Consider the following 13,031-nt stretch of genomic DNA (forward strand, 5'->3'; position numbering starts at 1 on the left):
GTACAAAATCAGCAGGCGATCAAATACTTTTTTCCCTCCCTGTATCATATCATACATATGTATGGCGGAGGCTCACATGAACGCGCAAATGGAGGGTAGAGGGGAAGGGTGTGATTTAGGATTCAGCCAATGCGGACACAGTGGACTTATAAGAGACACATTTTACTACCATGTGTAGATGCAACGGCTACAATGTGGGCACAATCAGAATGCAGATAAGATCAGGACAAAGGACACATGTTAGCACCAGGTATAAACGAGGCTAAATTGAGACACTCTTTCTCCATCAGGCTTCAGCCACATATTGCTGAAGGAATCTCTCTCATCAATCACTTGCTAAGGCTGACAATGAGCTACTATTGTTGGTGACGGTTTGGGGACAACATGCCTTGTGACGTCATCTTCTTTTATACTCTTAATTGCCTTCTTACAATTCCTCCTTGAATACCTGAGGTGCTCTGAAGTATTCCGTAGGGTAGAGAGGCCATTGGTCCAGCAGCCTGAGAGTGGACTGCTTGATGACCTCACTACCTTTTCCTGTCCAGTCTCAGAATGGGTTACCTGTCAACCAGCCAGGATGAGCCTGAGAGCATCCAGGACAGGATCCAACAACCAGCACAGAGGGCATCACTCACTGGGGGTCAAGGGGACCACAACATCCCAACAGCAGATGTTAACATTTAAGTCTACAGGGAGAGAGAGCAGGACATGAGGATGCTTTTTTAGGTCACATATACATTTCCACATTGTTGAAGGCCACTTTCATTGGGTAGGCCCATACTAAGAAATCAGAAAATGACATTCACAGAGATCACATTTATGGTAAAACGCTGCAGATGTCGACTAAAAAGGAAATTGCTTTAGATTCCGGCCACAGTCAATACACAATGTCCAGCCTCTTGGGCCTAGACAACCTATATATACCCACAGATTAATATTGATCACAGGGACTTGGTTTGGCTAGATGTTTCTCTTGTTGTAGGCTACTCTCAGTCGGTTACACTGTAGTCCTTAACTGCAGCCTGGTCTCATAGACTAGACGTAACATAGTAAATGTAAATCCGGGACACTCAAATTAGTATGATATATTACGTTTGGTATGGTTACTTAATTCTTTAGAGTCTAAGACGTTGGGGGGTGGTGTTAAGCTGACAAATTGAATAGTTTTAAGATGGTCATACTATGGTTCATTTAGCTATTTGATTATGAATTTTAGGACCCCTTTAGGTATATATATATATATAAAGACCAGGTTGACAGACAGGCTGACAATACACCAAAGCTCCTGGGCCAATTGGCCATTCAGCAGCACTGAGGCCATAGATATTTTGTGTAACCTGATTCCTGGGCTTGCAGGACAGTTCTGGTGCTTACCAGCCATAGCAGGGCAGCGTCACAGCTGCTAGCCCCCCTTTTTAGGCAGCAGCTACTGCAAACTTTACACAGCAGCTGATTCGCATGGTGGTTAAATATCTCTGGGGTTTGGCTGGCCTTTTCTGTGCTTGTTTTTGGAGGGTTTTATTTTATTTATTAACTTTTATTTAACCGGAAAGTGCCATTGAGGTCAGAATACCTTTTTCCCGAGGGAGACCTGGAAGTTTTCTGGGTATATTTATATTTTTTGGAGCATAGAAAATAAAAAAAATGGATAGGAAACTGAATCTTAACCGAGCCGAGACTTTTTCCTTCATCAACCCTTGGATAAGGTACTTCCTGTTCTTCTTCAGCTTCTTGTTCTGGGTAAGTGGAGCCGCTCGGCTGAAGACCTCTAATCACATACTGTAACAAACATAAGCCCTAAGCACCAGTGTTCTGGCTGTAGATTAATGTAAGCAACAGAATGCTGCACCTCTAAAAACAGGGAAATACACTCTCAAGCTAAAAGCTCATGAATTAAACATGCAGAGATAAAATTCAGAAAGATTACCTGGGCTGCAAACAGCAGGCAGATGCTCCCTGTTTGGATGATTCACAGCTGTAACATTTAGGCATTCACATCGACAATATATCAATCTGACACTTGTTGTGGGTAAAAATTACTGTCTCATTTCAATGGTTCTTCATGAACTTTGCACCGTTAATTAATACTCAAAACTTGCTACAAGTCTTTGGGTTGGTGTAAAATGTACACTAAACTGTTAAATGTGCTGAGGAATGGTTATTATCTTTTACATGACCAAAATTACACGTTTTTGTACTGTAGGCCTACAGTTAGCCTACAGTATAAGCTATTTAGCCTGTATTGTATTTATTCAATGAAGAGCTTGTGTGTTTAGTAAGTCTTGAACGCCAGTTTGTTAAAGAGCATATTTTCTGATAAGCGCATTGTGATGTCGTCTATAGGCCGATTATCTCTCATACCAGGCACAGGGGCTGAATGGCTGTCCTAAAGCCCACATGACCATGGCCATGTTGTCATTGTGAGTGTGTGGCCATGCGGCAGATAGACAGGGGGCTTGATGATGGTGCATGGTGTTGAAGCCATAGAGATAACACTGGGTTTTATCTCTATGGGTGAAGCAGACAGCTGCAATAAGATAAAGGCTAGGACAGAGATTATGTGCTAGACGAGACACGAAAGCACTCATGGGATGGGAGTCGCATTGAAGTTCCATTGGCTCTTTGTGCAGGAACAAATCCCATCTGGAATATATTGCAACCCAGCTCTATCAATCCTTCTTTATCCATGTCTAGACAGAGAACAGAGAGATGCAGAGTGTGTTATTGAACCGTCCAGGCCAGGGGACCGGTGGCAGCCAAACATCACTGGGCTAGTTGTGTTTGTATATCTGAGACAGGCCCTGGACTGCAGTGCTACAGCCTTTTGTTCCTGTCTCATCCCCCTGGCCTGGCTCAGCTCATCCAGGGGCTCAGCCCGCCCCAACACAATCCACGACCGTTTCTCCCTGTTCAAAGCCTGGAAACATATCTGGAATACTTTCACCAGTGTCCCTTATTCCCAGCACAGACCAATTGTATACAATAGTCATGTTTCAGCCCACCAGCCAAGAGGGCATCACAGGCAACATAAGAGCAACAATTACAGTATTGATTTATTTGATGACCTTGAAAACACTGGAGCTCCAATCAAGCTGTTTTGTGTGTGGATGTAAATGGAAAAGTACACTGTTGCTAGGTCTTGCTCTCCAACCAAGGAGGTCATGACAGCAACTATTTTCAGGCGTTGATGATTCCAAGATGGAAAGACAGCACACAACAGCAGGTAGCTTAGTGGTTAAGAGCGTTGTGCCAGTAACCGAAAGTTCGCTGGTTCTAATCCTTGAGCCGACTAGGTGAAAAATCTGTCGATGTGCCCTTGAGCAAGGCACTTAACCCTAATTGCTCCTGTAAGTCGCTCTGGATAAGAGCGTCTGCTAAATGACTAAAATGTAACAAACTATTTAAACTGATGTCCTTGGTGTGCATAACCCACACAGATCCTCCTCGCAAACAAACCATACTATCTATCAAGCAAAGATGTCTATGATTGTTAATGGTCAATGCATGTCTCTATTGCAAAATATATTTTTTATCTCAACGAGACAAACCTGTATAAATAATGGTTAGATTGTTTTGATTTTTAATTGTTCGTGCCATGTGAGACAACCATTTTTGTCTGTTTAAATAGATGGATGGGCTTCCATTTAGGAGTTTGTGCAATTAATGTCACAGAGATATCCTTCTGGTGTACAAGCCCTCTTAGGACCACACACTATTGACCATCAGGAGGCCAATCAGCGGGTCTGTAAATAAAAGGCAAGTCATGTAAATGATCATTCAAGGTGATATAACAATCATGTAGGAAAATTGATTCTGACAACATAACTCTTAACTCCTTCAGGGCTGTGCTTTTTGACAGAGTACACCTACTGACAAGGGCTAGCTCCAAGGACTCTAGCTCCAAGATTAGGGTTGCCCATACTCTGTCTGCCAGACGGTAAAAAAACTAACAGAAATACAATGAAGAGCTGGAACAACTCCTGTCTGAGATGAGTTTGGCAAGGATGAAACTACACAGCAAAAGCTGACAAATGAACCAGACAATTCCAAAAATAAATGGAGAGAGGAGAATTGAAGGCACCGCTGGACTGATGATGAATTGCCCGAAGCCCAGGGTTGAAAACGGCAACAACAAAAACAACTACAACTAAAAATACCAGCACTTTAAGGGCTCTATTTAATCTGTAAAGCTAATTTCAGATTGAGCCAACATATGCAGCGTTTATCGTGAACGCAGTTGCCGCTAAATAGGGAACATTGCCTTTAAATTTCAATCACGCTGTAAAGTTGAACTTCCGTGATGCAGCTTGAATAGAGTTAAGTGTTCCCGATCTACAAAAATAGTTATTACTATTTTAAGGAGATTATATGCATATCTGATTTCTTGTCCTCTTTCAGGTCTTCTCCTTGCTGATTGTTGCTATAGGGGTATATGCAAAAGCTCAAAAAGCAACAGGTATGACCCATTTTATTCTGCATATTCCAAGCCATGAATCTGCATCTGAAAATATGAATCAATACCCGAAACTTTCTGCAATCATAATTTCATGACATTTCTATCAAATATGAAACTGTTAATGAATCACCAGTGGTGGTGCCCAGAAAGATCCCCCAGCTCAAAGTAGGTTGTGTTAGTGGGTCACACCACACGGTTGTCTATGTTCATCTCTTGCAGACACTGTCAGAGACACGTTCCTGATTGACCCTGCGATCATTCTGATCGTGGTGGGCGTGGTCATGTTCTTCATCACCTTCTGTGGCTGCATCGGAGCCCTGCGAGAAAACATTCACCTTCTGAAGACGGTAAGACCAAGCTTTTCATATTCTACTCAGTCTTCATCTCAATCCACCTTGACACAATACATGTGAAGACGGTACAGTAGGAAGAAGGTGCTCCTAAACGATATTCAGTACAACAACTTTTTCACTTGATTGGAAAATGTCAAAAGGTCAGGACTGGAAACAGCGCTTACAGTGCCTTGCAAAAGTATTCACCCCCCTTGGCGTTTTTCCTATTTTGTTGCATTACAACCTGTAATTTAAATTGATTTTTATTTGGATTTCATGTAATGGACAGTTCAAATTGGTGAAGTGAAAGGAAAAAAGAACTTGTTTCAAAAAATTCAAAAAAATTAATAACGGAGAAGTGGTGCATATGTATTCACTCCCTTTGCTATGAAGCCCCTAAATATGATCTGGTGCAACCAATTACCTTCAGAAGTCACATAATTAGTTAAATAAAGTCCACCTGTGTGCAATCTAAGTGTCACATGATCTGTCACATGATCTCAGTATATATACACCTGTTCTGAAAGGCCCCAGAGTCTGCAACACCACTAAGCAAGGGGCACCACCAAGCAAGCGGCACCATGAAGACCAAGGAGCTCTCCAAACAGGTCAGGGACAAAGTTGTGGAGAAGTACAGAAAAGGGTTGGGTTATAAAAATATATCAGAAACTTTGAACATCCCACGGAGCACCATTAAATCCATTATTAAAAAATGGAAAGAATATGGCACCACAACAAACCTGCCAAGAGAGGGCCGCACACCAAAACTCACGGACCAGGCAAAGAGGGCATTAATCAGAGAGGCAACAAAGAGACCAAAGATAACCCTGAAGGAGCTGCAAAGCTCCACAGCAGAGATTGGTGTGTCTGTCCATAGGACCACTTTAAGCAGTACACTCCACAGAGCTGGGCTTTACGGAAGAGTGGCCAGAAAAAAGCCATTGCATAAAGAAAAAAATAAGCAAACACGTTTGGTGTTCGCCAAAAGGCATGTGGGAGACTCCCCAAACATATGGAAGAAAGTACTCTGGTCAGATGAGACTAAAATTGAGCTTTTTGGCCATCAAGGAAAATGCTATGTCTGACGCAAACCCAACACATCTCATCACCCCGAGAACACCATCCCCAGTGAAGCATGGTGGTGGCAGCATCATGCTGTGGGGATGTTTTCCACCGGCAGGGATTGGGTAACTGAAGGAATAATGGATGGAAATTCTTGAGGGAAACCTGTTTCAGTCTTCCAGAGATTTGAGACTGGGACGGAGGTTCACCTTCCAGCAGGACCATGACCCTAAGCATACTGCTAAAGCAACACTCAAGTGGTTTAAGGGGAAACATTTAAAATGTCTTGGAATGGCCTAGTCAAAGCCCAGACCTCAATCCAATTGAGAATCTGTGGTATGACTTAAAGATTGCTGTACACCAGCGGAACCCATCCAACTTGAAGGAGCTGGAGCAGTTTTGCCTTGAAGAATGAGCAAAAATCCCAGTGGCTAGATGTGCCAAGCTTATAGAGTCATACCCGAAGAGACTTGCAGCTGTAATTGCTGCAAAAGGTGGCTCTACAAAGTATTGGCTTTGGGGGGGTGAATAGTTATGCACGCTCAAGTTGTCCGTTTTTTTGTCTCATTTCTTGTTTGTTTCACCCAAAAAAATATTTTGCATCTTCAAAGTGGTAGGCATGTTGTGTAAATAAAATGATACAAACCCTTAATTCCAGGTTATAAGGCAACAAAATAGGAAAAATGCCAAGGGGGGTGAATACTTTCGCAAGGCACTGTATGGGCAACTTATGGGCAACTCTGTACCTACCTGCCTCTGACAGAATACCATTTATGTGGTACTCTGTAACGTCCATGCCGTACCTCTCTAACCCACTGACTGTCAGCATATGTGTCTGCTCTCTTCTTCTCCAGTTCTCCTTCAGTCTGACACTGGTCTTCCTCACTCAGCTGGCCATAGCTGTCCTGGGCTTCTTCTATTCAGACCAGGTACTGTTTCTACACTGCCTGGGGTCCGGTACTGCGTCTACAGCCTGGTGTCTGTCTAGTTCCTACTCTCTCCATCTGCTGTCTTCGTGTCTGCACTCCCTCCGCTGCTAAACAGGGCAGTTTAACCACGCTCGCAGCATCCTCTCCCCATCCGCTAAATGATTCAAACGCTCTGCCACTTCAAAGTGGAACCAAATGTTCAATTTCAACAAGATCTTTTCCAGGACGTTTGCCGCTAATGACATTCGGGAGGTGCGCAGAGGCATGCTGCAAGTGACAGACAGCAAGGGAGGGAGAGGGGATGTAGGGGGAGAGGGGGGAGATTCTCCAGGGGGACCGCAGACTTATTACCACTCTAAAGCATATGTTATTACACCCTTCATAGCACATTAGGAGCCAGCGCTTCCAGCCCAAGGGCCCCCTACGTGAAGCCTTCTCAACATGTCCCCTAGGGGCCATTCCCATAATCAAACAAGCCGATTTACATGAACATAGTACTTTACATACCTGTCCTCCTTCTGCTCTGTAACCCCAGACACGAGACGCTCTGGGAAAGTTCGTGAATAAAGCCATTGTGCACTACAGGGATGACCTGGATCTGCAGAACCTCATGGACTACATTCAGAGAGAGGTAATCTATTCCACTACATTCAGAGAGAGGTAATCTATTCCACTACATTCAGAGAGAGGTAATCTATTCCACCACATTCAGAGAGAGGTAATCTATTCCACTACATTCAGAGAGAGGTAATCTATTCCACTACATTCCACACTAACATACCATGCTATTTTCTCTTAAGTTAAACCACATCACACCCGTGTTGAGTTCATTCGAGCGAGACCCAATGGGCACACAACGCCATTTTGAAGTCTTTACAACTGACCTGTTCCCGTTGGGGAGGTTGATTGAACATGTCAGCACACCTAACCAGGACACCACACAGAGTGACCGCAGATCAAAAGGTCCGTTACCCCAGCTTCAATCAAACTTTCCACATAAAAGACCCTGAGTAACATGCTGTTCAATGCATCCTGCGTCTCCCCTCGCATGTTCCTCCATCTGCACATACTGGCACACTTCGGCTGCTGGTGGGTCCTCCCAAGAGGAGGGGAAAGTGAGAGAATGTACCAGACGATGTTTCTAATTATACCTCTCTCTCGGTCTCTTTCTCTCAGTTCAAGTGCTGTGGCTGGAACAACTACACTGACTGGTCCTGGAACTTGTACTTCAACTGCACCCAGGGGAACCCCAGCTCTGAGCGCTGTGCTGTGCCTTACTCCTGCTGCACCCCCGTACCAGGAGAGGTGGGTGGGCGCCTCCAGCCACCTCAGAACATACATACATGCATACAGTGGCTTCAGAAAGTATTCATAGCCCTTGACTTATTCCACATTTTGTTGTGTCACAGCCTGAACTCAAAATGAATTAAAAAAAAATAATAATCTCACCCATCTACACACAATACCCCATATTGACCAAGTGAAAACATGTTTTTAGAAATGTTTGCCAATTTATTGAAACTGAACTACAGAAATCTCATTTACATAAGTATTCACACCCCTGAGTCAATACATGTTAGAATCACCTTTGGCAGCAATTACAGCTGTGAGTCTTTATGGGTAAGTCTAAGAGCTTTGCACACCTGGATTGTACAATATTTGCACATAATTTTTGTTTAAATCTTTAAGCTCTCTCAAATTGGTTGTTGATCATTGCTAGAACCTACCAGGTATAACCCTAAATCCGTAAACATGAGCACCCTCATAGATATCATCCTGACTAATTTACCCTCTAAATAAACCTCCGTTGTCTTCAACCAGGATCTCAGCGATCACTGCCTCATTGCTTGCGTCCCTAATGGGTCCGCTGTCAAATGCTCCCTAAAACACTTCAGCGAGCAGGCCTTTCTAATTGACCTGGCCCGGGTATCCTTGATGGATACTGACCTCATTCCGTCAGTAGAGGATGCCTGGTTGTTCTTTAAAAGTTATTTCCTCTCCATCTTAAATAAGCATGCCCCATTCAAAAAATGCAGAACTAAGAACAGATATAGGCCCTGGGTCACCCCAGACTTGACTGCCCTTGACCAGCACAAAAACATCCTGTGGCGTACTGCATTAGCATCGAACAGCCCCCGCAATATGCAACTTTTCAGGGAAGTCAGGAACCAATATACACAATCAGTTAGGAAAGCAAAGGCTAGCTTTTTAAAACAGAAATGTGCATCCTGTAGCACTAACTCCAAAAAGTTTTGGGACACTGTAAAGTCCATGGAGAATAAGAGCACCTCCTCCCAGCTGCCCACTGCACTGAGGCTAGGAAACACTGTCACCACCGATAAATCTACGATAATCGAGAATTTCAATAAGCATTTTGCTACGACTGGCCATGCTTTCCACCTGGCTACCCCTACCCCGGCCACCAGCTCTGCACCCTCCGCTGCAACTTGCCCATGCACATTTTTACTCCTGAACGTATTTAGGTTTGCCACAACAAAGGGGTTGAATACTTACTGACTCAAGACATTTCAGCTTTTCATTTAATTAATTTGTAAAAAATATCAAAAATAAACATAATTCCACTTTGACATTATGTGGAATTATGTGTATTTTGAGGGTATTTCTGAAGGCACTGTATGTACAACGTTAACCCGACAGCAACCTGGTTAAGGGGTTTGGATCCCTTGGTGTAACAATTACCTCGACTAACATGTGCCCCCGCACATTGACTCTGTACCGGTACCCCCTGTATATAGCCTCGCTACTGTTATTTTACTGCTGCTCTTTAATCATTTGTTCTCTATTTTTTACTTAACACTTATTTTTCTTAAAACTGCATTGTTGGTTAAGGGCTTGTAAGTAAGCATTTCACTGTAAGGGTCTACACCTGTTGTATTCGGCGCATGTGACAAATAACATTTGATTTGACAGTCGCTGGACCTGGGTTCGTGTCCCGGTAGGGGCTAATCCCTGAATTCGCAGCGTTGGTGTTTGAAGTGGGATGGGTTAAGGTCACTAAACTTACATAGATATAGACATGCATACACACACACACACTGGTCATTATGTATCATTGCTGACATTAGCCTCATTACTGGAAAGAATGAAAACATACTGTTAAATGGAGATCTACAGACAAAAGCATAGACGATTTCTCACTCTGGATAGAATTACACTGACCGTTTGCAACGCGTTCAGAAACCCATTCACTAAACATGATAAGAACTGAGGTAGTGCTGCAATCTGCTGCTCACATGCTGTAACTGCATGGTAATTATAACAGTTTAATTAATCACAATTAATTAAAGTAGATGTAGTTCATTATAATTCAATCATACGATGTTATTATAATGTAAATTATCTTTGTTTTGAGTCAACAGCGCATCATGATTACTTATGTATGATGTCTTAATGTTATTTTGTCTCTGCACAGGTTGTGATCAACACCATGTGTGGCTTTGGGGTCCAGACTCAGAACTACCTGGATGCCACCAAGTCCATCTATCCAGTGGGTTGTGCAGACAGGGCGGTTCTGTGGATTGAGTCCCACCTTCTGTTGGTGGGGGCTCTAGCTCTGGGTCTCTCCCTGCCTCAGGTAACCCATACACAAGGGCTACATACAGACGTGGATTGGAGAACACCTCCTTCTCATAGTGGGTCTGCATACAACAGAAATCATGCACAGGCAGATTTTAGATTCAGGTTTGGATGATATAAAACCCAACACTTGGTTAAAGCTCAACTGAGATGGTGGCCTACTTTACCACATCATGTAAGCTATTATCCATGCCTATATTCACTCACATCCTGAGTGTGAGACGCTCATGAATCACAGCTCTATAATAGCCTTGAACAGCTTTCAAAATGTGGGATAATTTAAGTTGGTGTTTAATTAAGTTGTATGACTCTCCCCTTCTTGTCTGCTGGTACAGTAGTTAATTTCACAGAGTGCTGTGTGCAGTTTGTACAGTCACTAATGAAAGGGGCTGCTCATACTCTCTCTCTCTCATCTGCTCTCTCACGTCTGCCACTCCTCTCTCCCACTACCGTCTCTCCATCTGTCCCCTTTTCTCTCTATCCCTCTCCCTCGCTCTGATATACCACTGATTTGGTCTCCTCCGAGAGGGAAGTGTGTAAATTACCCACGAGTCACGTCAAAACAATTGCATTACAATTCCAACAGCTTTGATGTTGTGTCGTTTTCAAGAGCAGGATTCACTCCGTACTTTCCTTGTCTCTTCGTTTATTTCACTGTTGTACACATTACCCCATCGTGTGATCACTGGCACGAAAAGCTCCTATTGATGCATGTTAGAGCAAACACAATGTGTTAAGTTCAAAGAATAACTATCAGACTCTCCAGTCTGTTTTCATCGAGACGTTAGATGAAATTTGCAAAGAAATAGAATTGTATCCACTGTACATGGTAAAGCCATACAAGCTTTGACCTTCAGAGACTGTTCTTAGGAAGCCGTATTAAGCTTTTCTTAAGAGTCTTCCTTCAGTAAGTGAGTGGCTGTTGGAGTGAGTTAAGGCTAAGACCCAAATGGCACCCTATTCAATATACAGGGCTCTGGACAAAACTAGACAGAGTGTGTTCTTGTCTCTGTCAGATTGCAGGCATTGTGCTCTCCCAGATCCTCATCTCTCAAATCCAGGATGAGATCAACTCAATGTTGTGAGAAGAGGATGGCCCGATCAACACAGAGAAAAGAACAGAAGAACTAGGAGAGAATAACTACTGGCTACTGGAGGAGAGTCACTCTACAGTTCCACTACACAGCCTTCAGAGCAACTGTTTTAGTGGTGTACTGTATAGACCGTATGGAAGTCTGTTTCAGCTTACTGTATGCTGGACTTACATGACTAAAGGCTGACATTGGAAGTGTTTATTTATTACATTACTATATATATATATATATATATATATATATATATATATTAGGGCTGTCAAAAATAGCGCGTTAACGACGTTAATTAGTTGTTTGCTGTTAATTACGTCAATTTTTTTAACGCATTTCACGCATGCGCAGTGTGACAAATTATTCAGGTCAGGAAAGTGGTTGGGAGCTAGAGGCGAGATGGAGCAAGGTGAGCAAAGTGGGCCTATTGACGGATTCAAATATAAAAAGAATGATGATGGTACAGTTAACAAGTACAAGGTTATTTGCAAGATTTGTAAGAAGGAGTTTCAATTTCACCGGAGCTGTTCAAGCTTGAAGTACCATGTCAACGCCAAACATGCGTTTGCTGGGCGGTCAGATTCAGCAAGTGGTTTGCGCCAGACCACGCTGAATGTTTGCAGGCAATTAACAAAATCAACCTCAGATAATTTGACCAACACAATAGCAAAATGGATTGCAAAGGATTGTAGACCCATTAGCATTGTAGAAGACTCAGGTTTCCTTGATGTTTTGCAAGTGGCGTCTCAAGACTCATTCTATAAGCCACCGTCAAGAGCCACAGTTATGAAGAAAATCCACGAGCTCTATGAAAACGAAAAAGAAAAAAGGAAAGAGGTCTTGGCTCAAGTAAATCATATCGCCCTGACAGGAGACCATTGGACATCAGTGAGTAACAACAATTACCTCGGAGTAACTGCACATTTAATCAGTGACACGTGGGAACTGAAGTCTTTTGCGCTGACTATATTAAAAACTGAGGAGCGTCATTTTGCGGAGGCTTGTAAAGAACAGTTCCTGTCTGTTGCACGTGAGTGGGACATCGTATGCATTTCAGAAAAAAAATTGTTAGGATTCAGGTGTACAGTGATCCCTCGCCACTTCGCGGTTCACTTATCGCGGATTCGCTATTTCGCGGATTTTCATAATGCATTTTTTTTTTTTTGGTGCATTGTGCTCTGCATTCTGATTCGCTAAAAACTCACTCCCGCTTCTTGTATCAAAACATGCTACGAATTGTGCTATCATTTTGTCGTCTCGTGCAGTTATGTGTACGTACATAAAACAGCTTGGCAAATTTACATTAAGTTGGCCAAATTATCTTGTAATTTCGAACATCTCCTAAACCCATAATGTCGACGAAACGGCCTGGACCGACAAAAGCACCTGCGGATGGGCCCAAACGGCGGAAGATGCTACCTATCTCAGATAAAGTTAAACTTCTGGACATGCTAAGGGAAGGTAAATGACAAAGCCACAAAGCGACGATGAAAGAGAAGAGGGAGAAGAGGACACGAGAGATGAGGAGGAAGGACTAACGCTTGGTCGCTTAGCAACCATGGTGCGAATG

The 13,031-nt window shown here is 43.1% G+C and overlaps 1 protein-coding gene across 1 annotated transcript; it reads left to right on the plus strand.

Annotated features, from left to right (window-relative positions):
- Positions 1-1,644: 1,644 nt before the first annotated feature.
- tspan33b (tetraspanin 33b) lies at positions 1,645-11,645 on the plus strand (the record flags this gene model as incomplete). The annotated part of the gene is made up of 8 exons (XM_084171094.1): positions 1,645-1,740; positions 4,399-4,456; positions 4,676-4,803; positions 6,705-6,779; positions 7,315-7,410; positions 7,956-8,084; positions 10,213-10,374; positions 11,393-11,645. The coding sequence occupies 8 exons, from the start codon at positions 1,645-1,647 to the stop codon at positions 11,459-11,461; spliced, it is 813 nt and encodes a 270-aa protein (XP_084027220.1). The 3' UTR covers positions 11,462-11,645.
- Between the last annotated feature and the right edge of the window lie 1,386 nt (positions 11,646-13,031).

The sequence above is a fragment of the Coregonus lavaretus genome, assembly GCF_964263955.1.
Source record: "Coregonus lavaretus genome assembly, chromosome: 11".
Lineage (NCBI taxonomy): Eukaryota > Metazoa > Chordata > Actinopteri > Salmoniformes > Salmonidae > Coregonus > Coregonus lavaretus.